A 24,355-nucleotide genomic window follows, 5' to 3' on the forward strand; every position below is an offset into this window, starting at 1 on the left:
ATAATAAAAATTACCAGTAGCTTTATATTGATCAGATAGGTAGGTGACAGGCTTATATGAGAAATAGGAAATACAATAGGCCATATCCATAAAGCGATCAACCACACCATCTAATTAAGATAAATTATTATGCAGTATTATTTTTTAATAAAGAAGATAAATAGATGTGCTTCAGCCTATACAAAGTATCTGTTTTATTTCTTTATGTTGTTGTTGAACTAGTACTCTATATTAAGGCACAGAGCAGGTGATAAAATCTTGAGGAAAAAAAAAAACAGCAGACTAGTCATTGCTGGCATGGGTTGTTTACTGTCGACAGCTGCTTACTTGTGACAACATTCTTGCTGGCTGGGGGTCCACGAGTGTTGTTCTTTATCACCTCCAGTTTAACCTCATACTCTTGACCAGGTCCAAGACCAGACTGCTCAAAGGTGGTCTCAGGTGGGGTTAGAGAGTTCAAAATCTCTCCATCCTCTTCTTTCTGCCATTCAAAAACAATGATATTCGGTGAATTAACCAAATTACACACAATTCTATATGCATTGAAAAACACAGCAGATACATAGCAATAGACTTATATTTATATCTGAAAAATAGATTGCTGGTTAAAGGTTCCATTTGTAATTTTTTTAGTATCTGAAAATAACATTCAGGTATTAAAAAAATTTACAAATGAAATGTCTATTCTGATACAAAGTCTTTGGTCAAAGTCAAACTCCCATGATCTACATGGTAATGAGAGGGCTTCCTAAAAGTAAACACTTTGAGCTTTTAGTTGATTACACTTGGATGAGCATTTCACTTCACAGTTAGAGTTATTTTGGCATTTACACCCCTAACTTGATGCGTGAATGAGATTGCCAAACTGCGTTTTGAAAGAGGGATGTAGGGGAAGTTTGCATGTTCTAATGGAGCTGTGTTTCGTTTTTGTTTTTTGTGTTTTCTTAAGCCCTTGAGAAAGAAATTAAAGCATTACTTAGACAATACCAGTTCTGTGGCACATGGTCATGCATGCTGTTGCCAGGAGCTTCTTAGAGGGTTTTGTCTTACAAAACCACAGACTTCTTGACAGTTTTTGCTTAGTGGCACCACTGGATGTTCTTACAACTTCTCATTTAAATAAAGTACTTGCAAACAGAATGGTTCTTCTATATACATACTGTATGTACTTTGAAAGAAAACATGACGCAGCAATGAGCAATGATACATTTTTGGTGCAGATCATAGCCACCCTGTAGATGTGTATATGATTCAGGTACTCACTGTGTTTCTGAAGATAAGGTTCCAACCATCAAATGAGATGTTCAAGGGGTCCCACTCAACCTCCACTGTTGTCTCTTTCACTGATTTGAATTTCAGGCCCTCTGGTTCAGGAAGATCTGATTGTAAAGTATGGAGAATTTTAGCTTTAAAGCGATAGTTCACCCAAAAAAATCTGTCATCGTTCACTCAGCCTCATGTTGTTTCAAACCTGTATGACTTTCTTTTTTCCATGGAACACAAAAAAGGCATTCTGTCTAACATCTCCTTTTGTGTTCAGTGGAATAAAGAAAATCATGCAGGTTTGGAACAGCATGAGGGGGAGTATATAATGACATTATTTTCATTTTTGTGAGAACAACCCCTTAAAGAAATAAAAAAATATAATACTTGCATACGCAAGGCAAATTTTGCCAAGTTACCTTTTGTATCCATTAACAACCATTAAGAGGTGGGTGACTTACGTGTGGCTATTCTGGCACTGACAGGAACACTCATCTTGTTGTTCAGCACAGCAAAGACACTGAAAAGGTACTCAATGCCAGGCTCTAGCTCCCTAATGGTGGCAGTCTTCTTTTCACCAGACACTTTCATTTCCATCTCCAAACCACCAGGAGCCGTTGGAACATAGGTGATAAGATACTCTGTGACAAGCATCTCATTGGTCCAGGTGAGGTCTACTGTTTCTGGGTCAACTTCAGTCACAGTCAGGTCTCTGGGTGGGGAGACTGGGGATTGAGGCATGGCATATCATTGAATTTATCTCAGTTCAGAACCTCTATATGTCAAAGGGAACATGCAGGACTTAGAAAAAGAACATCTCATTGATATTGTGGAGGAAAAGCATCTCAGACAGCCCTCAAAAGAACATCTCCATCTTAAACCAGTTAAGACTAGCTTTGGTGGTCTGAGCTGGTCTCTCATCCTGGTCTTTTGGCTGGTTTTAGAGGGTTTTTGTGCACTTTCAGCTGATCAGGCTGGGAGACCATCTTGATGACCAACTTGGCCAAGCTGGTAGACCATCTTAAACCAGCTTAAACCAGCTTAAGACCAGAAAACCAGCTTAGGTTGGTTTAAGCTCTTTTTTTAAGCAGGGTTGTGAAGCAATATATTCTAATGTGAAATTTGGGGACTTACTATCAGAGCAGTCCTCGCCAGTGAAGCCTAAATCACAGATGCACATTCCGTTCAAACACTGGCCTTGGTCACTGCAGTTTCCTGGGCAGGTTAGAACAGAGCAGTCCACACCAGTGTAGCCCTCAAAGCAGACACACTTTCCATCTTCACAGTACCCATGATCTAGACAGTCTTTGGGACACGTCTTTGTACCACAATCCTCCCCGACGAACCCACTGTTACATACACATTGGCCATTTAAACAATGTCCTCGGTTATGGCAATTGTTGGGGCAAGTCAACTCACTACAGTCATGGCCTGTAAAACCAGCATGGCAAATGCACTTTCCGTCCACACACTGTCCATGGCCATGGCAGTTATTGGGACAGGTCTTGACGCTGCAATCTTCTCCAGCAAAACCCACTTTGCAAATGCACTTTCCGTTGACACACTGTCCGTGGCCATGGCAGTCATTGGGACAGGTCTTGAGGCTGCAGTCTTCTCCAGCAAAACCCACTTTGCAAATGCACTGTCCGTTGACACACTGTCCGTGGCCATGGCAGTCATTGGGACAGGTCTTGAGGCTGCAGTCTTCTCCAGAAAATCCCGCTTTGCAAATGCACTTTCCGTTGACACACTCTCCGTGGCCATGGCAGTCATTGGGACAGGTCTTGAGGCTGCAATCTTCTCCAGCAAATCCCGCTTTGCAAATGCACTTTCCGTTGACACACTCTCCGTGGCCATGGCAGTCACTGGGACAGGTCTTGATGCTGCAATCTTCTCCAGCAAATCCCACTTTGCAAATGCACTTTCCGTTGACACACTCTCCGTGGCCATGGCAGTCACTGGGACAGGTCTTGATGCTGCAATCTTCTCCAGCAAAACCCACTTTGCAAATGCAATTTCCGTTGACACAACGGCCGTGATTGTGGCAGTTATTGGGGCAGGAAAGCTCAGAGCAGTCGTCACCTTCATATCCAGCATCACAAATACACTCGCCGTTGACACATTGGCCCCTATCATTGCAGTTGTCGGGGCAAGAGAGAATGCTGCAGTCCTCACCCTCGAACCCAGGGTCGCAGATACACTTCCCATTGAAGCAGTGACCTCTCTGATTGCAGTCATTGAGACATGTCAGCTTAGAACAGTCTTCTCCACTGTATCCGATATTGCACACACACTGTCCATTGATGCACCTTCCACGGTGGTTGCAATTTTTGGGGCAGGTAAGCTCTCCACAGTCCTGCCCAGTAAAGCCCTCATCACAAAAGCAGGTTCCATTGACACATTGTCCACGGTCGTAGCAGTCGTTAGGACAGATGAGCTCAGAGCAGTCAAACCCTGTCCAGGGCTCATCGCATAAGCATTCTTCATCTACACAGCGCCCCCTGCCGAGGCAGCTGTTTGGGCAGTTGGTTAAGCTGCAGTCCTCACCCAAGAAGCCCTTCTCACAAATGCAAGCCCCATCAATGCACTCTCCATTCTCACCGCAATCCACAGGACATAGTTCAATTGCACAGTCCTCTCCACCAAAGCCCTCAAAGCAGACGCACTTGCCGTCCTCGCATCGACCTTGATCCTGGCAAAAGTTCGGACACTCAGGTTCAGAGCAGTTGGGTCCCTTCCAACCGGGTTCGCACAAACAGCTGCAGGTCTCAGTGCTGTAGTTGCCACGGCCACTGCAGTAGGGTTTGGTTGTGACTTCACCTGAGAACAAAGATTTTAGTCATTTATGGCTTATGCCTGGCCTTATCTTGACAAACATGCCTTGCTGAAAATGAAAGCATAGCTGGTGACCAGCATATGTTGTGTTTTGAATGGTTTTTCACATGATGCTGGTGTTCCAACAAGGCTTTTGACTAGCTTAAACACAACAGGAGATGTTAGGCACAATGTTAGCTTCAGTCACCATTCGTTTTCATTGCATGTAATGCACTGAAAGTGAATGGTGATTAAGGGGCCATTTACATGAGTTAAAAAAGTTAGAGGCAGTGCCATTAAAGAGCAGAACGCGTTTTTTCTCGAGACACGTTTTTAACAGTTGAAGTTCTTTTTTAACTTGACAGGATGTCTTAAAATTGTGATGCTCCTGTGCCAGAAACTGTAATAAAACATCCAGATGTGGCGCAATGGTCAAAGACTTCCTTCTAGCATGTGCTTACAAAGGGAAACAATTGAAAAACACCACAGACAAATGCAACGTGAGGGTGAGTAAATGACAGAATTTTGATTACTGGGTGAACTATTCCTTTAAGCAACATGACTTGCTTGGTTAACCAGCATTACCAGAAAAATAAATAAATAAATACTGGTCGACCAGGGTACTGAAGTCATGCTGGATTAGGATTAAAAGCAGGAGCGATTTCGACAGGTTGGCTTTGAGGTCCTGATAAAAGAGTGATAAGTAATGACTTGGATCATTTTTGAGGATGGTTTAAATTATCTACACCTACATTGTATTGGGCCTCACCTGTAACCTGAGTTCCACAGCAGCCTGCTCCACTGGTGCACTGCTCCCTTAGATTGGATATCTCTGCCTCTAGCAATTCCAGCCTGTTTAGAAGGTCCTTCATGTCAGGTAGGTGGTTATCACAACCACACGCTTGCTTGGGAATGTTAATCCTATGCGTAAAAACAATCTGGTTCTCCCCGTCCATGGTGTGCTCTATGTGCTGGTCTGATTGTTCAGGTTTTGGCTTCATTTCTGTTGTTCCAGGTGAATCCATGTCCACCGAGCACAGGGATCCAGGGACATTGATGTTGTATACATGGTTGAAGACCACAGGCTGATCAGGGCTTGGGATGGTCAAATTCTCGGTGGTTGGTGACAATAGCGATTCTCTTCTGTGTCTAATTACTCTTTTGACCAGGCCAGCACTAGAGAGCTGGACTAGAATGGCCACTGCCACATAGGCCATGAGCAGGCCTCTCAGCCCCATGATGTTGACCTCTAAACAGGACTCTGGTGTGTCAAATGCAGGGGTGAAGATTCAGAATGTTTTAAAATACTGGTGTAGGTTTAATTCTGTAAAGGAAAGGAGAGTGATTATAGTACTATATACTATATATTATATATAAAGTAGTATATATATTACTGTAGTGCACACAGTAGTAGTCAGTCTGTCAGTCATGATGAATTTATTATGTGAGCAAAAGCAGTGGTGTTGTGATGACTAAAGGGACATACTGGGAATTTATCAAGGACCCCCTACCCAAACATGCACACACCCAGTCTCTTGAGGTCATACATTGTATATCAAGTCAAGTCAAGTGATTTTTATTTGAAGAGCGCTTTTCACAACACATATAGTTTCAAAGCAGCTTACAGAGAATTCTGCTGAAACAGAAAATCACATTGTAAAGTCTGTAATGTCTTAAAGTTGTCCTCATTGAGCATTTTAAATGAAAAACGTGATTGAAAATCATGTTTTATAAATTATTTGTCATTAAGCCCCCAGTGAGCAAGCCAAAGGCGACTGTGGCAAGGAACCCAAAACTCCAGAAGATGTTAATGGAGAAAATCCTTGGGAGTTATCAGGCTCAGCTGGCGGAGCCAGTTCCCTTCTGGCTATATACAGTAAATAAGTAAAATGTGTAAGAAATATACATTCACTGTGCAATTTATTAGGACCACTATGGTCCTTATACAGTGCCCGACCTGGTCATCTGCTGTTGTAGCCCATCTGTCTCAAGGTTCGACATTCTGAGATGCTATTCTGCTCACTACAATTGTACAGAGTGCTTATCTGAGTTACCGTAGCCTTTCAGTCAGCTCGAACCAGTCTGGCCATTTTCCATTGACCTCTCTCATCAACAAGGCATTTCCATCCGCAGAAGTACCGTTCACTGGATGTTTTTTGTTTTTTGCCCCATTCTGAGTAAACTCTAGTGTCTGTTGTGCGTGAAAATCCCAGGAGACCAGCCTGTCGGGCACCAACAATCATTTCACGGTCGAAATCACTGAAATTAAATTTTTTCCCTATTCTAATGGTTGATGTGAACATTAACTGAAGCTTCTGACCCACATTTGCATTGTTTTATGCATTGCACTGCTTCCACACGATCAGGTAATCACATGAATAATTAGGTGTACAGGTGTTCCTAATTAAGTGCTCAGTGACTGTATATCATTCATTTAAAAAAAAAAAAAAAAAAAAAAAAAAAAATATATATATATATATATATATATATATATATATATATATATATATATATATATATATATATATATATAAAATCATAGTCCTATATAAACATACAAAATAGGCTACATGTTAGGGTAACAGATTCTTACTTGCATGGTGTACAGTACAGTACTAAAAAGCATGGTATGGTAGCTTTATGTATATATATATATATATATATATATATATATATATATATATATATATATATATATATATATATATTTAAATTAATAGGTTTGATTATATTTTTTATTTTATTACTAGTAAAATGGGTAACATTTTATAACTCGGTACGGTAATTAATAAACGAATACATAATTAACTGTTAAGCATTGTATAGCTGAGTGTAGTAATATTCACGTTAACTATCTTATATACATAAGAATGAAAGGTTATTGGTTTTATTTATGTACTATTATGTGTTATCTATGATTAGTATAGTGAAATTGTTTTCCTACTAAATATAAATTAATATTATCTGCAAAGAGCATCAAAAACTAGCACAGGTGCAGTGAATATTATCACAAAGTTTAATAGCATAAGTTGTACTTAAATGCATAAATATGTTCATATTTAGCAGCTAAGAAAATTAACAGTGCAAATTATGATGACTCTATTGCTGCTGGCCCATGAGCATTTCACTGTAGATGCTAGAAATATCCCTCCTCTTACTGAAATGGAAAGTATGATTGGTTAACAAATATCCCATCGCGGCTTAAACAAATATTCTGATTGGATGCTCAGATAAGTCGGACTGCCTATTTTGCCCGTGCTTTTATTTTACTGCACCCACCTCCTGCTGATCCACGCACGTTTAGAGAGAATCTCTGTACACTTTTTTTTTTTTTTAGGTACTTCAGTGTTTACATGCAAACCTATTCACTGAAAAATACCAAAAATCAGTTTATTAAAAAAAATACGACTACAAAAGAAAACTAGATTTACATGAGATGAGATTTAAAATCATCATATTATCCTCTAAATGTGCACAACACTTGTGAAAATTGGACAAGAAATCAGAGTAATGGGCAAAAATCTCTGTGTGCCAATCATTTTTTTCTTAAACCATTTATGACCTTCCCCAGAAAGTAACTGCATTCACATAATCAGTGATTCAGAGGTTCCATTTTTCCCTCTACGATTACATTTTACTCCACTGATAGTTAAGTTAAGGGTTGGGGTTTGAGGGTAGAGTTAATGAAATATGCATTCTTCTTCAATCTAATACACTGTATAATTTTTTACAACTAAAAACAACTTGCATCACAAATAGCTTTTGCTTACATGTGCCCATTCATTCAAAAACACTTCCCGCTTTGGCCACTGGGGGCAGTGGTTTGAATTTCGGTAAGCAAAGACCGATTTCAGCAGCAGAACTTTCAACGCACTGTCGCTAAATTCACAGTGAGATCAGTTTGGACATGTTCATTGCTAAGTTTCAACTCTATTGAAAGTTTTTAAATCCCTTTCTAAAAATGTAAGTACTTAGAAACGTTAGTATCTAAAATTGTGCTTAGGAATCCCTTGCTAGTTAGAACTAATTATATTCAAATCAGATCCAGCAATGCACATCAGGGATTGTTCATATTCAAAACAAAATAGCCTACCTAGCAAAAAACAATTAACTATTCAGGCTATCTTTTACACTGCAGGGCAGACAGACGCTAAGTAGCACTCTAAGGTTTCGGTTGCCTTAGCTTCCACAGAGACCAGCCCTTGCCATCTTGTGGCAATCTTGTGCTCAGGAGAGATCGCTACAGCAGGGTTTCCGATGACAGGCTGCCATGACCCGCAGCAGGCAACATCTGAATCTGGGGAGCGTACTCTCTACTCTGACAGTCTGCCCACAGCCCATGCTGACAGATTACTACTTGCGTGAAGGAGACCATCTGCAGTGTTTCCGCTAGCGTGGGTGTGCAGGGTTCACGCTTCTCATAAAGTTAGTATTTTTTTTGACCGCTCTTCAGACAACAGCAGAGTCTTTGCATTAAAACACTATTCTTTCCTCATTAAAAAAAAAAAGAAAAAAAGTTAGCTGTGTATTTTTGCAGGGCTCAGAAGAAATGTAACTTTCTAAGTGCCTTTTACTGTTGCCAAATGGTTAAAATGAAATGGAAATAGCAGTATAACCTTTTTTTTTAGTATGTTACTGGTCTATAATATGGAGTGTGATAGGGCTATTAAGAATGTCTGGCTGTATAGAGGATGTCTGGCTGTATAGAATAGATATGCACTATGAGCCTACATATCCATGTGACTGCATACATACTGGGCAATTACAGGACTGCAGATCCAGTTTTCCATGTAGCTGTTTCCTTGAATGTTATAGAAAACCAAATAGGTTCCATTAAAATGGAATTAAACACATTACACAAGTGCTGACAAACATACTTTTTCAATACCATAAAACACCCATTGTTTTCATCAGATTCACATTATTTCATCTTGCACCTCATGTAAAGCCATAATTTTAACTTGCGACCTGATTTAACCATATAAATCTTTAAATTTAAAATTCTTCATATTTTTTACTGCAGTAAATTTGAAAAATGAAACTCTCTTTTCTGTGAAACTCACCCTCATTTTATTCCAAACCCATCTAACTTTCTTTCTTACATGGAACACAAAAGGAGATGTTAGTCAAAATGACAGGAAATGCACCATGCATTCTGCATTTCCTTTTGTGTTTCAAGGAAGAAAGAAAGTCATATGGATTTGAAATAACATAAGGGCAGTGCTGGGCAGTAACAGATTACATGTCATCTGGATTACATAATCAGATTACAAAAATCAAGTACTTGTAATTAGATTAAATTACATTTTAAAATACTTGTATTCTGACTAGTTACTTTTTATGATTACATGATTACATATTAACAAGGCAACAGCAGTAAACTGTTAATAATTAATTGATAATTTTCATATCAATATCATCCTATTCTTATCCCAAAGCACAATAGTCTCACAGATGAACATTTTGAGCATGTGCTCCTTTAACGTTGCAATAGTAAGATATCCACCTCAGCTAAGGAATAGGTGATGGACTGTTACAAGGGTTAAAATTGTGTCAGAGTTTTGAGCTGTTAGCTTTGACCTAGCAATGCTATTGCTGTTGATTTCAGGTTCATTACTGTTTGCTCATGTAATGTTTCTATTGTTTTATGCACTTAAAATGAACTAGATATGTTTTAGAAAAAATATATCATTTCTTACTACATCACCAAATGATCTAGTGGATGCCAACTCTAAGGGTCCTGCCTGCAGGGTACACAATAGTTCAACTGTAAAATGTGCAGCAATATGGAACAAAGCCCATTGCTCTACTCTTTCTGCTGATGCAGTGGAGTCCACTGCATGAAACTTTACATAATACTTGAAACAATTGTTACTTGTGTGACTCTGTGGAACTCTGCTGTTTTAAAATATTGGCTCTTTTAAAATATATTCTTGCTGTTTAAAAGATAATATCACCTCAGCTTTGGAATAGGCAATGGACTATCAGTAAGCAATAAGGGTTAAAAGTGTTTCAGTGTTTTTAGATGAAAGCTTTGACCAAGGCAATGTGGTTGCTGTTGATTTTATGGTCATTAACTATTGTTCATTTTATGATCATTTTATGTTGATTTTATGGTCATTAATGTTCGTAATGCTGTTATTGTTTTATGCACTTAAAATGAACTTGATGTCTCAGTGTTTTGAATTATAAACTTTGGCCATGCTGTTAGATGTAATGTTTATTTTATTCATGTAATTAATTTAATTAAATGCTCTTTTTAAAAATGTGATAAGGAGCTCTGTTTGTAAGGCTCTTTTTGTTAGTAATAAAGAAATGAATAAATGTTCTTCCACATTGTACTTTTATGTTAAAATGCTTATCCTACTCAAATGCATGTGACATAAAACAAAACAGAATTAGGTTGAAAGTAATCCAAAAGCAATCAGATTAGATTACTCAAAATGTAATCTATGAAATTACATTACTGATTGCATTTTTTTGTCATGTAATTTGTAATCAGTACCTGACTAGAATTTACAAGTAATCTCTGCTCTGCTTAAGGGTGAATAAATGATTGCAGAGTTCCCATTTTTGGGTGAACTATTTATTTTAAGTTCCCTTTAAAGGCAAAGCACAGTCCTTCAGAAACAAAAAAGCAATACAATGTGGTTACACAGATCATAATTTCATCTAGGCTTCCTTCAGATTGCAGGGGGGCTTACCCTAAGTCACAGCTTGCAAGGTCAACAGCAGGTAATATCTTACCAGTATCTGTTTAGTGAGTGGAGGGCTTGCTCTGACATGTGATTACTAAGCCTAACAGATAACCTACAGTGAGAGGGATCCCACTGATACTGACACCTATTTGTGATTAGACAGGCAGGGATGAGCGCTTCCGTGATGAAGCGCTAAAGGGGGGCTCGATGATGGGAGACTCCTGAGCTGGAAACATCCCGTGGGGGTGATGGGGACCTACCCCACTTCTCGATCTAAACCCTGGGATTAAATCAGCAAAATAGGCAGAAAATTGCTTTGAGTCGCTTTGCGGTTTTAGTTCTGGATGGATAGCTGGCTTTTTTACTTTGAAGGCTGGATTGTCGCCACAAGAATTGAAGAAAGAAAATTACTTTGAGGGACCAAGCTAGTCTTTGTGTGAGCATTTGCCTTTTCTCTCTCAACCCCTGGCCAAGGGAGAACAGTAAATGAATAAACAACAACAAAAGGATTTAATTTTAAAATATTAGCAAATAATGAAAGCTTGGCTTCATTGCCAATATAGGATGCTTATCAAAGAAAGACCAGCAGTTTTCATCAATAAACTGGAAAAAATTTTGAACTGTGAGAAGCAAACAAAGCCAGTCTCCTTTATAGGAGCTCCATTAACACAGTGCTGAGCTCAGGGCAGTATGCTAATACTGCTGCGTACTGGCACTTTCAGATAAACCAGACACAATGTGACTGCTGCTTTCTCATGGCAGGTCTAGTTTTTATACATTGTTACTTTCTCAGACTCTGACTGAGCCAGTTGGCTTCCATGTGCCTAATGTGATAGGAATTTCAATGCTGGGGGTGAACCTGCTGGCACACATATTTAGTGCTAGTGAACTAAATTGGTCCTGTGTTGTGTTTAGCACTGAATGCTGACTCTACAGCATTTGAAAGAGAGACTACCTCACACAGAGATGAGATGCATACTTTATACAGCACTACAGTTAAAATGATTTTTAAACCACACCAACAACTGTATAAGAAACAAATTAGAAGTTTGTTGCTGTTCACATAATTGAGCAATTAACATGTCAGCGGATTGGGAGTGAGGCATATTTAACTGCCTTTACAGATTACATATATACCAGAGCTGCCCTAAAACATAAATCTCTAAAGGAATTTGCTAAACAGATTACAGGGTACAAAACATATTATTATTGTAAACTGCATGTGAATTTGTTATCAATTTAGTTTAGATGACAACTGTTAATGTGGCAAAAAAGTTTTTTTGTGTAATATAAAGAGCTCACCAACAATGAAAATTCTGTCATCATTTATTCACACTCATGTTGTTTTAAACCCATATATCTTTTAGATGTTAAGCAGAATGTTAGCTTCAATCCCCATTCACTTTCATTTTATGAAAAGTGTATTGCAAGTGTATTGTAATGCATTCCACGGAGAAATGAAAGGCACGTGGGTTCAGAACAATATGAGGGCGAGTAAATAATCTGAATTTACATTTTTGGGTGAACTTTCTCTTTAATAATATTTAGGTAAAATTGGCTTCTCTTCCTGTCTTCAAAGGGTCAGTAGTAGAAGGGTCCGTGACCTACCGGTTCATGGTAAAAAATGTAAATAAAAAAAACATCTCCAAAATAGCAAGTAACTAACTTAAAATAGTGCATACCACAGGTTATTGAACCATAAAAGTCCATTCTTAAATATGGTCAATGATTAGAGATGTCTGTTGAACAGAAAGGTAACATAACTCTTCCTAATTTCTCTTTTTAATTCATTCCTTTGAAATCATCATAGGAGCAGACTTAGTTTTGTAGGTCACCCATGACAGAAAGCACTTGCCTTCTCTGGAACGCAGCCTTAATATGGGTCGCCTGCAGTGCTGAATGAATTGGGATTGTCTGGAGACTCTGTTCACCTTAATAGATGCTATACAAATGTCCTGACAGTTTGTTTAAAATTGGGAAGGAGTCAATGATAAAGAAATACAGCATCTCTCCCAGACGTATGTTGTTTATACTGTATCATTCCTCCACTGGTGCAGGACCAACTTCATTAAAAATCAATACGATGAAGTTGCTCTTAATCCTATCAGTGAACCAAGTAAATTTCCTGGAAGGAAATCAAAGTCTGGTCTGGGTTGATGACGAGAAAATGTTGAAAAACGGATAAATCATAATTAAAAACATCACAAATATAAGGCCGCTTTGTGAAGTGGAGGCTTATCGATTGGACAGTGTCCAATATCAGAATCAGACAGAGAGTTGCTGAAAACTATGAAGCTGCTCATAATCCTCTAACACAGATATGGATTTCCAGGAGAGCTCATAACACTGCTCAGTGGTGTGTGCTTGGATCGATGGCAAAGCATAAAGCCATTGTTATGGTTTCATAATGGATTTGTAAGTCATCACCTTCCTGAGCAATGCTCATTTAAGAGAAGTGGCGCAGTTGGCCAGTACACCAACCAATGATTATTTTATTTAAATCTGTTTCTTCTTTCTATCCTCCTGCAATTCTTCTTCTGACTAATATGTTCCCTCTCTCTCATCCTGTTATGTTTAGTCTCACATAGCCAGACCTTTGGCTTAAGGTCTGATCAACCCCGTCTCATAAGTCATCATAATAGTGCAAGATGGTGAAATCGCTCCAGTTGGAAAAATAAACAAACAAAGTTATTATTAGTTTTCCTAAGTTTAACACCCAACCCAAACCATAAAGTCTAACCCCTTACCCCAACCCTAAATCTAAACCATGATTTTAATAGTAATATAACTTTTGTTCACTGTAGAAGAAAAAACATCGTGATTTGGAACGAGACTGTAGATTCTCTCTCTCTCTCTCTCTCTCTCTCTCTCTCTCTCTCTCCCCCCTTAAAGGGGGGCTCCTGGCGCCCAACGACAGATGAGGAGGGTAAGATGACTCAGAAGATGAAGGATTCGAGGAGGATGAACAGGAGGCCTAGGGGTCGGCTTCAGGGCTGGGACAGGATCTGGGGGCCTTGGGGGCGGCAGCCACAGGGAAGGAACTGGGTCTGGAGGCAGCCACAGGGCAAGGACTGGGCCAGGAGGCCTAGGAGGTGGCCACAGGACAAAGACTGGGCCAGGAGGTGGAACTGCTGGAGGAGGAGACTCTGGGGAAGCATGCGGAGCCAAGGAAGGCAGAGCCATTGAAGGCTCGAGGGGCAAGGTCGAGGAAGGCAGAGCCATGTGAAACGGAGCCATGGGAGGCTCGAGGGACAGAGCCATGGAAGGCAGAGCCATGGGAGGCTCGAGGGACATGGGCAGAGACTGGGGAATGACCTCTGTGGTCATAAGCATGGGCAGAGAATGGGGAACGACCTCCTTGGTCATGAGCAGAGACTGGGGAGGAGGAGTCCTTCTCTTCCAGCCAGCAGGGAGCGTAGAGACAGGGACGGTCGAGGCTACAGGCACTGGGACAGTCGAGGCTACAGGCACTGGCTCATTAACCGTGGCAGGCTTAGGATCTGGTTGCGGCCCGGGGTTACCGCCATAATTCACCGAATATGGGGGAAATGCAACCTCCGTGGTCGGTACCACTGACTGCGGTGGGGAAATCAACCACCGGAGCTTGGAGAGGATGAGCCCCCACAAAAAAAATTCTTTAGGGGAATAGAATGGAGAGGAGTTACCTTGGAGATAGGGGGCGTGGAAGGCGTGGAGACGGGGCCGTGGAAGGCGTTACCTTGTAAACGGATGATATTGAGGGGTAATGGAAGAAAAGTGTGACTCAGACATATTCCAAAAAGGAGAGGTTCTCCACTTGCGGAAGGGCTGTTGGACGATGAAAGTTCAAGCCCATTCCATAGATGGAACAGAGGTATGGTGTCCAAGATAGGAGGAATTGGTGAGTTGACAGAACTTGGCGGTATAGTCCAGGAGAGGAAGGTCTTGTTTAAATAAATCCATGAATAATCAGGTAAACTCCATGATTTATGTGGGTCTGGACGAGTGGGAGAGGATTAGAGGGATTGCTGGAGTAGAGGACGACGTTTGGAGGAACCGGTAAGTAAATCCATATTTATTTGTTGTGGGTCAGTCCTTCTGTAACGTTAGTGTCTTGGAGTGGAAGAGAGGAGACGCAGGAGTAAAAACTTAAAATCCTTTAATCACAATTGTTGGAATAGAAGAAACGTTGGAGTGGAAACAAACACAAGGCTCAATAGTAATCGCTGGAGCGGAACAAAGGCTGGAGTGGAACAAATACAAAACCTAAACATCAAAGCTTTACACAACACTTCATAACGTAACACTACAAGGACTGACAAATGAATTAACAAAACTAGAGGGTATTTATACACAAAGCACTAAATGAAGGAATGGAATACAGGTGAGGAAAATAAGGAACAGGTGAAGTGATTAGGGCAGAGAATTCTGGGAAATGAAGTCCAGGGGAAAACTTCAAAATAAGAGTTCTTGAATAGAATGAGGGAGACAGACTGTGACAGAGACGAGGAAAGAGTATTATAGGTTATTGGCATACATCAGTCATTTGAACTGCATAAATATATGTGGAATGAGTAACCAAATTTGATGTTTTCTTATTTAAAAAAAGAGCATCAAATAGGAAGCTAACAAAAATGTGATGCATATATTGTCTCGATATGTTCTGTTTGTTTATTGGTTGGTCTCTATGGGAATGAAAGTCGTATCTTTTTGTACAAGCCCAATCTTACAATATCTTAGATTCGCCACTTCATACAAATAATTACAAGTTGTCATATGATGTTGGGCTGGTCCTCATTGCAGCTTATTCTGGGCAAGATCTGCCCACTTAGACAGGAAGAGACCAACTGACTGACATTTAAAACTACCAGCCACAATTAGTTTTGTTTTTACGTGTCGTTTATGGGGCAGATTTATTTATCTGAAATAGATTAGACCACAATAATAAAAAGGCGTTGGGAAAAATCAAATAATGGCGTGCCAGTCTCCACCTGTGTGTAGAGAAAACAGAAACAAATTGCAATATAGACTGTGTATAGACTTTGTGATCAGTATTTGTGTCAGTCCAAAAGTAATATTATGATTGTTTCACAGACATAACTCAGTTCTGTACAGTTGTGCTCATGGATTTCTAGATTACTGGCTACTAAGTGAATAAAGATCTGAATATCTCTTAAAGATTTGATGTGACTAACCTGGCAAACTTTGGCAATCCACTGATTATTTAATTCTCAAAAGTGCTCATTGTATCAACATGGACCTTGTAAACACAACTTTGTTTCCTTGTGGACCAATTAAAAACACTTAAAGCCAGCCAATCAGATTAGAGCTTGCCATACTGAGTAAGTGTTTTCCAGTTTTGTGTGCAATATGCATCACCCAGTCAGTAAACTGACTTCTGAGACGTCTGATGCTGAAACTATTTTTATTTGTGCTCTGATCTGAATGCAGATTGTCTATTCTTTGTAAATAGCTTGATACTGTCACTGTCTATTGGCCTCAAATGAGCCATTTCAGAGCTGGTGAGAGTCTACGTGTCATGAATGACACGTGCCTCTTTTTGTTCCTTTTTGTTTATTGTCTACCTCTCTGGATTACCTTGGATATTACTGTTGCTAGTGATTGACCCCTGCCTGTCTGTATTACTACGTTTATTGTTATTAAAAGTTGCATATGGATCTCAACTTCGCTGGCTCATCATTACAGAAGACTTCGCCAAAAATTGATCCAGCGGCTTTTTTCCACTAACCACCGAGGTCTCAGCTCCTTCATCAAACCCAGCGGCACACCCGGCCTCAGCTAGAACAATTCACTGCACCATGGATATAGCAGCATTCTTCGTTCAATTAAGCCAGGCAGACTTATTAATAAGGGAGTACTCCCATTTCTTTTCCACCGTTGCCGCCCACACTGGTTTTGATGATGCTGCTTTGAAATCCATATACCAGATCGGACTCACAGCATGCCAGTGGAGGGAACTGCCAGACTCCGGAGACTACATGTGGGAGGTATATGTGAGGCTAGTACTCGAAACACTCACTTTGGTGTAGCCTCCTCTCTCAATCCCGATCCCGGATTCTAATTCTTCTACGTCTGAAGCCTTCCCATGCCATGTCACATCCACGTCTGAGTCTGCTCCATGCTATGTCACAGTAAAATCTCAGCCTGTCCCATGCTGTATCACAGTCAAACCTCAACTTGCTCCACGCCTTGTCACATCCATGTCTGAGTCTGCTCCATGCCATGTCACAGCCATGCCTGAGTCTGCTCCATGCCATATCACAGTCATGCTTCAGCCTGCTCCATGCCATGTCACAGCCAAGCCTGAGTCTGCTCCATGCCATATCACAGCCAAACTTCAGCCTGCTCCATGCCATGTCATAGCAACCTCAGCCTGCTCCATATCATGTCACAGTCAAACCTCAGCCTGCACCATGCCTTGTCACAGCCACGTCTGAGTATGCTCCATGCCATGTCACAGCCACGCCTCAGCCTGCTCCAAGTCATGACACAGCAATGCCTCCGCCTGCTCCATACCATGTCGCAGTCAAACTTCAGCCTGCTCCATGCCATGTCACTGCCATGTTTGAGTCTGCTCCATGCCATGTCACAACCACGACTCAGCCTGCTCCATGCCATGATGCAGCCACGCCTCAGCCTGCTCCATGCCATGTCACAGCCACGTCTGAGCCTGCTCCATGCCATGTCACAACCATGCCCCAGTCTGCTCCATGCCATGTCACAGCCACATCTGAGTCTGCTCCACGTCATGTCACAGCCACGTCTGAATCTGTTCCATGCCCTGTCACAGTCAAATTTTAGTCGGCTCCACACCATGCCACAGTCCAGCCTTCCGCGACTCATTGCTCGAAGGCCTTCATGGCCCTTGTCTCCAAGTTGAATTATCCACCACTGATATCGGTGCGTAGGGCCACGAAGACCCTTTCCCACAAATTGTCAGTGCCCTTGTCTGCAATGGCCAACAAGCCAATGCCCACACCTGCCACGGCCAACGAGCCAATGCCCATGCCTGCCACGGCCAACGAGCCAATGCCCACACCTACCATGGCCATCGAGCCCAAGCCTGCCATGGCCATCGAGCCCAAGCCTGCCATGGCCATCGAGCCCATGCCCATGCCCACGCCTGCCACGGCCAACGAGCCAATGTCCACGCCTGCCACGGCCAACGAGCCAACGCCCATGCCTGCCACGGCCAATGAGCCAACGCCCACACCTGCCACGGCCATCGAGCCAACGCCCACGCCTGCAACGGCCAACGAGCTAATGCCCACGCCTGCAACGGCCAACGAGTCAACGAGCTAATGCCCACGCCTGCAACGGCCAATGAGCCAATGCTCACGCCTGCCACGGCCATCGAGCCCATGCCCACGCCTGCCACGACCAATGAGCCTATGCCCACGCCTCCCACGGCCAACAAGCCCATGCCCTCGTCTGCCACGGGCAACGAGCCAACGCCCACGCCTGTCACGGCCAATGAGTCATCGCCTACGCCTGCCATGGCCAACGAGCCAATGCCAGCCTCATCCGTCCCAGAGCCTGCACCGCCAACTTTGACCTCACGGAGGAGGAGGAGGAGAAAAGCTTTTGTTTCCAATTCTCTGCCAGTGTACACGACCACAGAGATAATCTCAGAGCCTCAGCCTATGTTCACGACCACAGAAGTCGTTTCCGAGTCTCTGCCCATGTTCGCGACCACAGAGGTCATTTCCAAGTCTCTGCCCATGTACACGACCACAGAGGTCGTCTCGGAGTCTCTGCCTATGTACACGACCACAGAGGCCGTCTCGGAGTCTCTGCCCATATACATGATCACAGAGGTCGTTTCCAAGTCTCTGCCAGTGTTCACGACCACAGAGGTCATTTCCAAGTCTCTGCCAGTGTTCTCGACAACAGAGGTCGCTCCTGAGACTCTGTCCATGCCCACGACCACAGAGGTCGTTCCCGAGACTATACCCATGTTCACGACCACAGAGGTCATTCCCGAATCTCAGTCTATGCCCACGACCACAGAGGTCGTTCCCGAGTCTCAGTCCATGCCCACGACCACAGAGGTCATACCTGAGACTATGCCCATGTTCACGACCACAGAGGTCGTTCCCGAGTCTCTGTCTATGCCCACGACCACAGAGGTCGTTCCTGAGACTATGCCCATGTTCACGACCACAGAGGTCGTTCCCGAGTCTCAGTCCATGCCCACGATCACAGAGGTCATACCCGAGTCTCTGTCTATGCCCACGACCACAGAGGTCATTCCCAAGACTCTGTCCATACCCACGACCACAGAGGTCGCTCCCGAGACTCTGTTCGTGCCCACGACTAGGGATGTGTGAGACTAGTCGACTAAACGGTTCTGATGCTGCTAGTCGACACTGGAATTACTAGTCGGTTAATATTTCCCCCCATTAAACTGATAATAATTTTTACACATTTACGTTTGGCTTTATATTTTTACAGAGGCTGCACTTAAATTACTGTCATATTAATGTTACATATTTTAAATAGAATTAATAATACAAATATTATTTAAAAAAGAGGGTTATCTAGAGCAGATACAGAGTTTAATTTCACCTCAGGCTGCGCGTGCTTCTTCCCTCTCTCACTCGCGGCGCGCGCAGGAAAATGTCCTCTCGCTAGACAAGCAAACTCAGCAAAGTAGTTATGAAATCACTTCGGTGGTGCGGGAATCGGCTTTCCAAATGTTTGAAAGTCCCTAAGGATGTTTTCACATTTGAGTCTTCTTTACATCTGTGCATCTGTGCATTTTCTGCTGAGCAGGCTTTTTCAAGCACAGGACAACCAACTTAGGTGAGTTAAGTCCAGTCTTTCACTGGACCATGTAGATGTGTTAATTTTATTCATCAAAAAAATTATGACTTTGAGTTAGTAGCCTAGAAAATAACTGTTTTAGAATAGGTATGCAATTTTTTAAATCTGCTGATTAAGAAGGCTATTTTCAAAGAGGTGCCGACTGCTTTACGTGTTAAACTATCTTTTATTCTGTGTGCATGTCATGTTTAGAATACATTAGGTTTATTGTAGGCTACATCACATGCATTTTTTCTATCCTATAGCTACTTTTGTTTTTACATCTTAACTGTTATTGGTTAACGTTCTTAACAGAACAGCTGTCATATTAGATCAATGGTTAATGCACGACTGCACATCATGAAATACGCGCAACTTTTCAGCACATTTTCTCTCTCTCATAGATTTGGCTTAGTCTACTGTTAATTATTTTCAACAATGTCCTGACTGTTTTAATATGTTAAGTAACTTTTACTTGGTGATTTCCATTTAGAACAGGCTTTTAATGGTTGTTCCATTGATCCTGCACTATTCATTCAATTGTTTTCAATAAATATGTCTATTACATATTCACAAACGTTGATTCAGTGAATGCGTGTCATGTTCTATATTTAATGTACAATGATCATAATTCAAGGCAAGCACGTCGCAGATAAATGCCCCTTTTCAGTGGAATTTAGCATCGGATTTGGAATAGATTAAGTATTTTAAATGGGTCGCATAAAAACTTTTTTTCTTCACTGTTTTCTGAAGGTTGGTTTCTCTTTAGACTAGTCGACTATTCGGTTATAAAACTTCCTTTTTTTAGACGACAGTCAAATTAGTCGTAGCGCACATCCCTATTCACGACCGCTGAGGTCATTTCCCAGTCATCCTGGACTCTTGCCTCGAACCTGCCATGGCTCTGCCTTCTACGGCTCTGCTCCTCGAGCCTCCCACGGCTCCGCCTTCCACGGCTCCGCCCTCAGAGTCCTCCATGGCTCCAGTCTCCAATCTGGGGTCACCACCCAGGCTTCCTGACCCTGTTTCCTGACTCTGTGGTCGTCAACCAGGTCTTCTGATCCAGTCCCTACCCTGAGATGGCCTCTTGGGTCTCCTGGCCAGCCGCCTGATCTGTTCTGGTCTTCTGGATCTCCTGGCCATCTGTCTGATCTGCTCTGGTCCCCTTGGTCTCATGGCTGTCTGCCTGATCCGCTCTGGTCTTCTGGGTTTCCTGGTCATCCACCTGATCTGCTCCGGTCTTCTAGGTCTCCTGACCGTCTGCCTGATCTGCTCTGGTCTCCTGGGACTCCTGGCCATCCGCCTGACCAGCTGTGGTGTCCCTGGTCTCATGCCAGTCCGCCTGGTCTGCTCTGGCTCCCTTGGTCTCCCGGCCGTCCACCTAACCTGCTCTGGTATCCCTGGTCTCATGGCCGTCCGCCTGGTCTGCTCTGGCTCATCATTACACTGCGTTGTTGTTCTCTGTTTTGCTTGGCTTGTCAATGCTTCAAAAGGAAGCCAGTCAGGTCTAGCGCTGGGTTCAGTGAGCAGATTCAAACAAATGAATATGTCTGGCAATCATAAACACACAGACACACTCTCTTACCACTGTATGTGCAGTGTGAGCTTAAAGGTCTCTCAAATGCCAAACAAAGTGATCTCTAACCTAAAGCATTCTCCTGGCATTTCTCTCAGGAGTGGACTGACAGCAAGGTAAGAACTGTATCTAGAAACCAGAACCTAAGAACATATTGTTTATTGTGTATCCAACAGCTATATAATTTCCATTATAATATGATTAAGTCATTTCTAAACTTGAATGTGATTCTTTGTTGGAGCTTAAACATTTTACTTTATTTTATTTTAAATCCAACCAAAGACACTAGATACAAAGTGAAAATAGTTGTCTGTTTTCATGGTTTTCAAGGTTACATGCGGACTGATAAGTGAAAGGCAATGCAGACGATGAAAGGCTGGGTTTCATGACAGTTGAGCCCGATTTACAGAGCTCTAATGATGCTGCAAGATCTGATTGCAATGATAGTTGGGTGTGTGTGTGTGAGAGCGATAAGACAGGCTGGTAGAGGTAGAGATAGAGGTGTTCGTACCACACTGAATGGGCCTGTGGTTCATTGACATCGCTACACTTTAAACACAGAAGCATTCTGACCGGACAAGATATGGCTGGGGTACAGTGACATTGCCAAAGGTGAACTCCATCATGCTGATTAAGGCAAAATGGAAAGTTGAGGACACGTCAGTCAGGATTTGAGACCAGAGACACTGGAGACATCTCAAGGGATTGTTAAGTTGAATAATTTCTGACTGCAGCTCCATGTGTGCCTTTCTTGCCCTCTCTCTTAAAGTCCAGATGGAAGAAATGAAGGAGAAACATTTGTTACTTGCTGTCTCATTTTACATTTCCAGCACTGGTGACCCGTGTTTATTAGCTTAACCTCTGTTGTAGCAAGAAAAGCAGCCTCATATGTTCAAAACTCCTGCTATTTCTGCCTGCCAGTGGTGACACAGTTCAAAAGAAATCCTCACACCATGCAGACAGTCCCTTTAACATCTTGGTGCAAGGAAGATGCAATTTGTTGTTAACAAAACTCTTTTCTTAGGGCTATTGTGAGCTGTCAGGAACTGCAATAAACATTTCATTGAGAACTTTGTGAATGGAGTGCAAAGAATGTGTATATGGTTTAATCTTAATGAACAAGGCTATACATAAAGTCAATTTGCTACTGGGTTAACAGACTTATTTGAACCAGGGCCAGATTAAGCCTCCTGAGTGGCCCTGGGCATGAATTTATGTCATTTTATGTAATAAAAACTGATAATTGCAAGGAATAATACCAGTGAATGTACATCTGCCTCAGCAGTATCTATAAAAGCATTAATAAAATCCCCATCCATTAATAAACGACTGTGATTGGCCCATCCTTTCCAGAGCTGACAAACGGAAAATGTACCACGTGACAGCACCGGCTATGCTCTGTTTGGTAGTGGTCCGGACCTCTGGAAAATAATTTAAACCTGATTAATGATACTGAAAAACTTTAATAACCATTAAATTAAAAACAGACCTTAGTCAATTTTACAAATGCCGTCGCGTGGTGCCCCCCTGGACGTGGTGCCCCTGGGCACGTGCCCAATTGCCCATATGGTTAATCTGGCGCTGATTTGAACACCAAACAAGCACAAAGAATCCTTCCCTGCCCAAATGGTAAGCTATTGCCCATTATTTCTAGCTCTAGAGTAAATAAAATAAACCATATTACTACTTGTTTGCTTTTGACAGAAAATTTCATTTTTTCACCATCAATAAGAAATTGTGTATTTTCTCTCTCTGACTCAGGAGAGATAAGGCATGATCATGTGTGTACACCTGATTCATTGTGGATATTCAAGAAAAAAATGTTTAGCCAGGTCCAATGACTCACCCTTTATGCATATAGTAATTAGCACAATATGATATCCTAAAGTTGATCATCTCCATTGTTGGCTGTAATACTGTAAGAAAACTTACTGACCCCACTGAACTATTATCCCACTCTGGAAAGAAAAAGTCACATAGAAATACAGGTGGGAATATTGTCTGTGGCATTAAGCCATCTGTTTTCCTTGTTCACATAAGAGGAAACTGAGCAATGCCACCAATTCACATACATGACCCCAACATTGGCTTTGTAGGTCTTCCTTTTACCATTTCCCAATTTAAACCTACTACTCCAAAATGGTTTTCTTGTCCTAGGCATGTAGTTTTGCATGCATTCCAGCATGCAAGGTCACTTACAATTAACCAGAGTCACTTTTTAGGAGGAAATGTGTGCTCATCTCTTGTCCACCATCAATAGAGTCACTGCCAGTCCTTGGCCTTCTTAGCCATCTTGCATTAGCATCAGATAACCATTAAAACTATCTGTGGCTGCAACACTTTAACAAGTCTACTGAGGAAATCTTTATTCACTGATGGCAACAAATCACTGAACGCTTGAATACAATTTTGAGTGTGAAAGTAAAAAAAAAAAAATAATAAAAAAAAAAAAAAAACTCCTTACAGAGCATATTCAGAAAAGACAGACAGAATTAATTGCGCCTCGTAAAATTGGTCTATATCTGCACACGCTGTCTGTGCTGGTTTAGCGCCCAATTCTCTAAAGGAATTATGCAGATCAGGAAACAACAAAACCGCTGCAGAGCTCAATTCCAATTTTGCGGGCCGATTCTGAACACTATATAGTGAAGGATGCAGCAGACCACTGTTTTCTGACACAGTTTGGCAGGACTGATCAGCATCACTCACTACTGTGATCCAGACACCTGAATCATCTCATTAACATGCTGAAGGTGCACTTGACTACACCACACATCTGGATATACACCCACTTACCACGTAGGAACACTATGGTCCTAATAAAGTGCCAGAAGTGGTCTTCTGCTGTTATAGCTCATCCGCCTCAAGGTTCAACATGTTGTGCATTCTCAGATGCTATTCTGCTCACAACAATTGTACAGAGTGGCTATCTGAGTTACCGTAGCCTTTCTGTCAGCTCGAACCAGTCTGGCCATTCTCCATTGACCTCTGTCATCAACAAGGCATTTCAGTCCGCAGAACTGTCACTCACTGGATATTTTTGGCGCCATTCTGAGTAAACTCTAGGGACTGTTGTGCGTGAAAATCCCAGGGGATCAGCAGTTACAGAAATACTCAAACCAGCCTGTCTGGCACCAACGATCATGCCATGGTCGAAATCACTTAGATCATATTTTTCTCCATTCTGATGGTTGATGTG

General features: G+C 41.9%; 1 protein-coding gene across 1 annotated transcript in view; it reads right to left on the reverse strand.

Annotated features, from left to right (window-relative positions):
• tncb (tenascin Cb) overlaps window positions 1–24,355 on the reverse strand; it is a 56,850-nt gene that overhangs the window by 30,198 nt on the left and 2,297 nt on the right. The window contains exons 2-6 of the mRNA XM_051669425.1: window positions 4,847–5,401; window positions 2,398–4,083; window positions 1,725–1,988; window positions 1,264–1,379; window positions 328–481 (exon numbers count right to left, since the gene is read on the reverse strand). Of these exons, the coding sequence (XP_051525385.1) occupies window positions 328–481; window positions 1,264–1,379; window positions 1,725–1,988; window positions 2,398–4,083; window positions 4,847–5,315 (2,689 nt within the window). The 5' untranslated portion in view covers window positions 5,316–5,401. The remainder of the gene's footprint in view (window positions 1–327; window positions 482–1,263; window positions 1,380–1,724; window positions 1,989–2,397; window positions 4,084–4,846; window positions 5,402–24,355) is intronic.

The sequence above is a fragment of the Myxocyprinus asiaticus genome, chromosome 3, assembly GCF_019703515.2.
Source record: "Myxocyprinus asiaticus isolate MX2 ecotype Aquarium Trade chromosome 3, UBuf_Myxa_2, whole genome shotgun sequence".
Lineage (NCBI taxonomy): Eukaryota > Metazoa > Chordata > Actinopteri > Cypriniformes > Catostomidae > Myxocyprinus > Myxocyprinus asiaticus.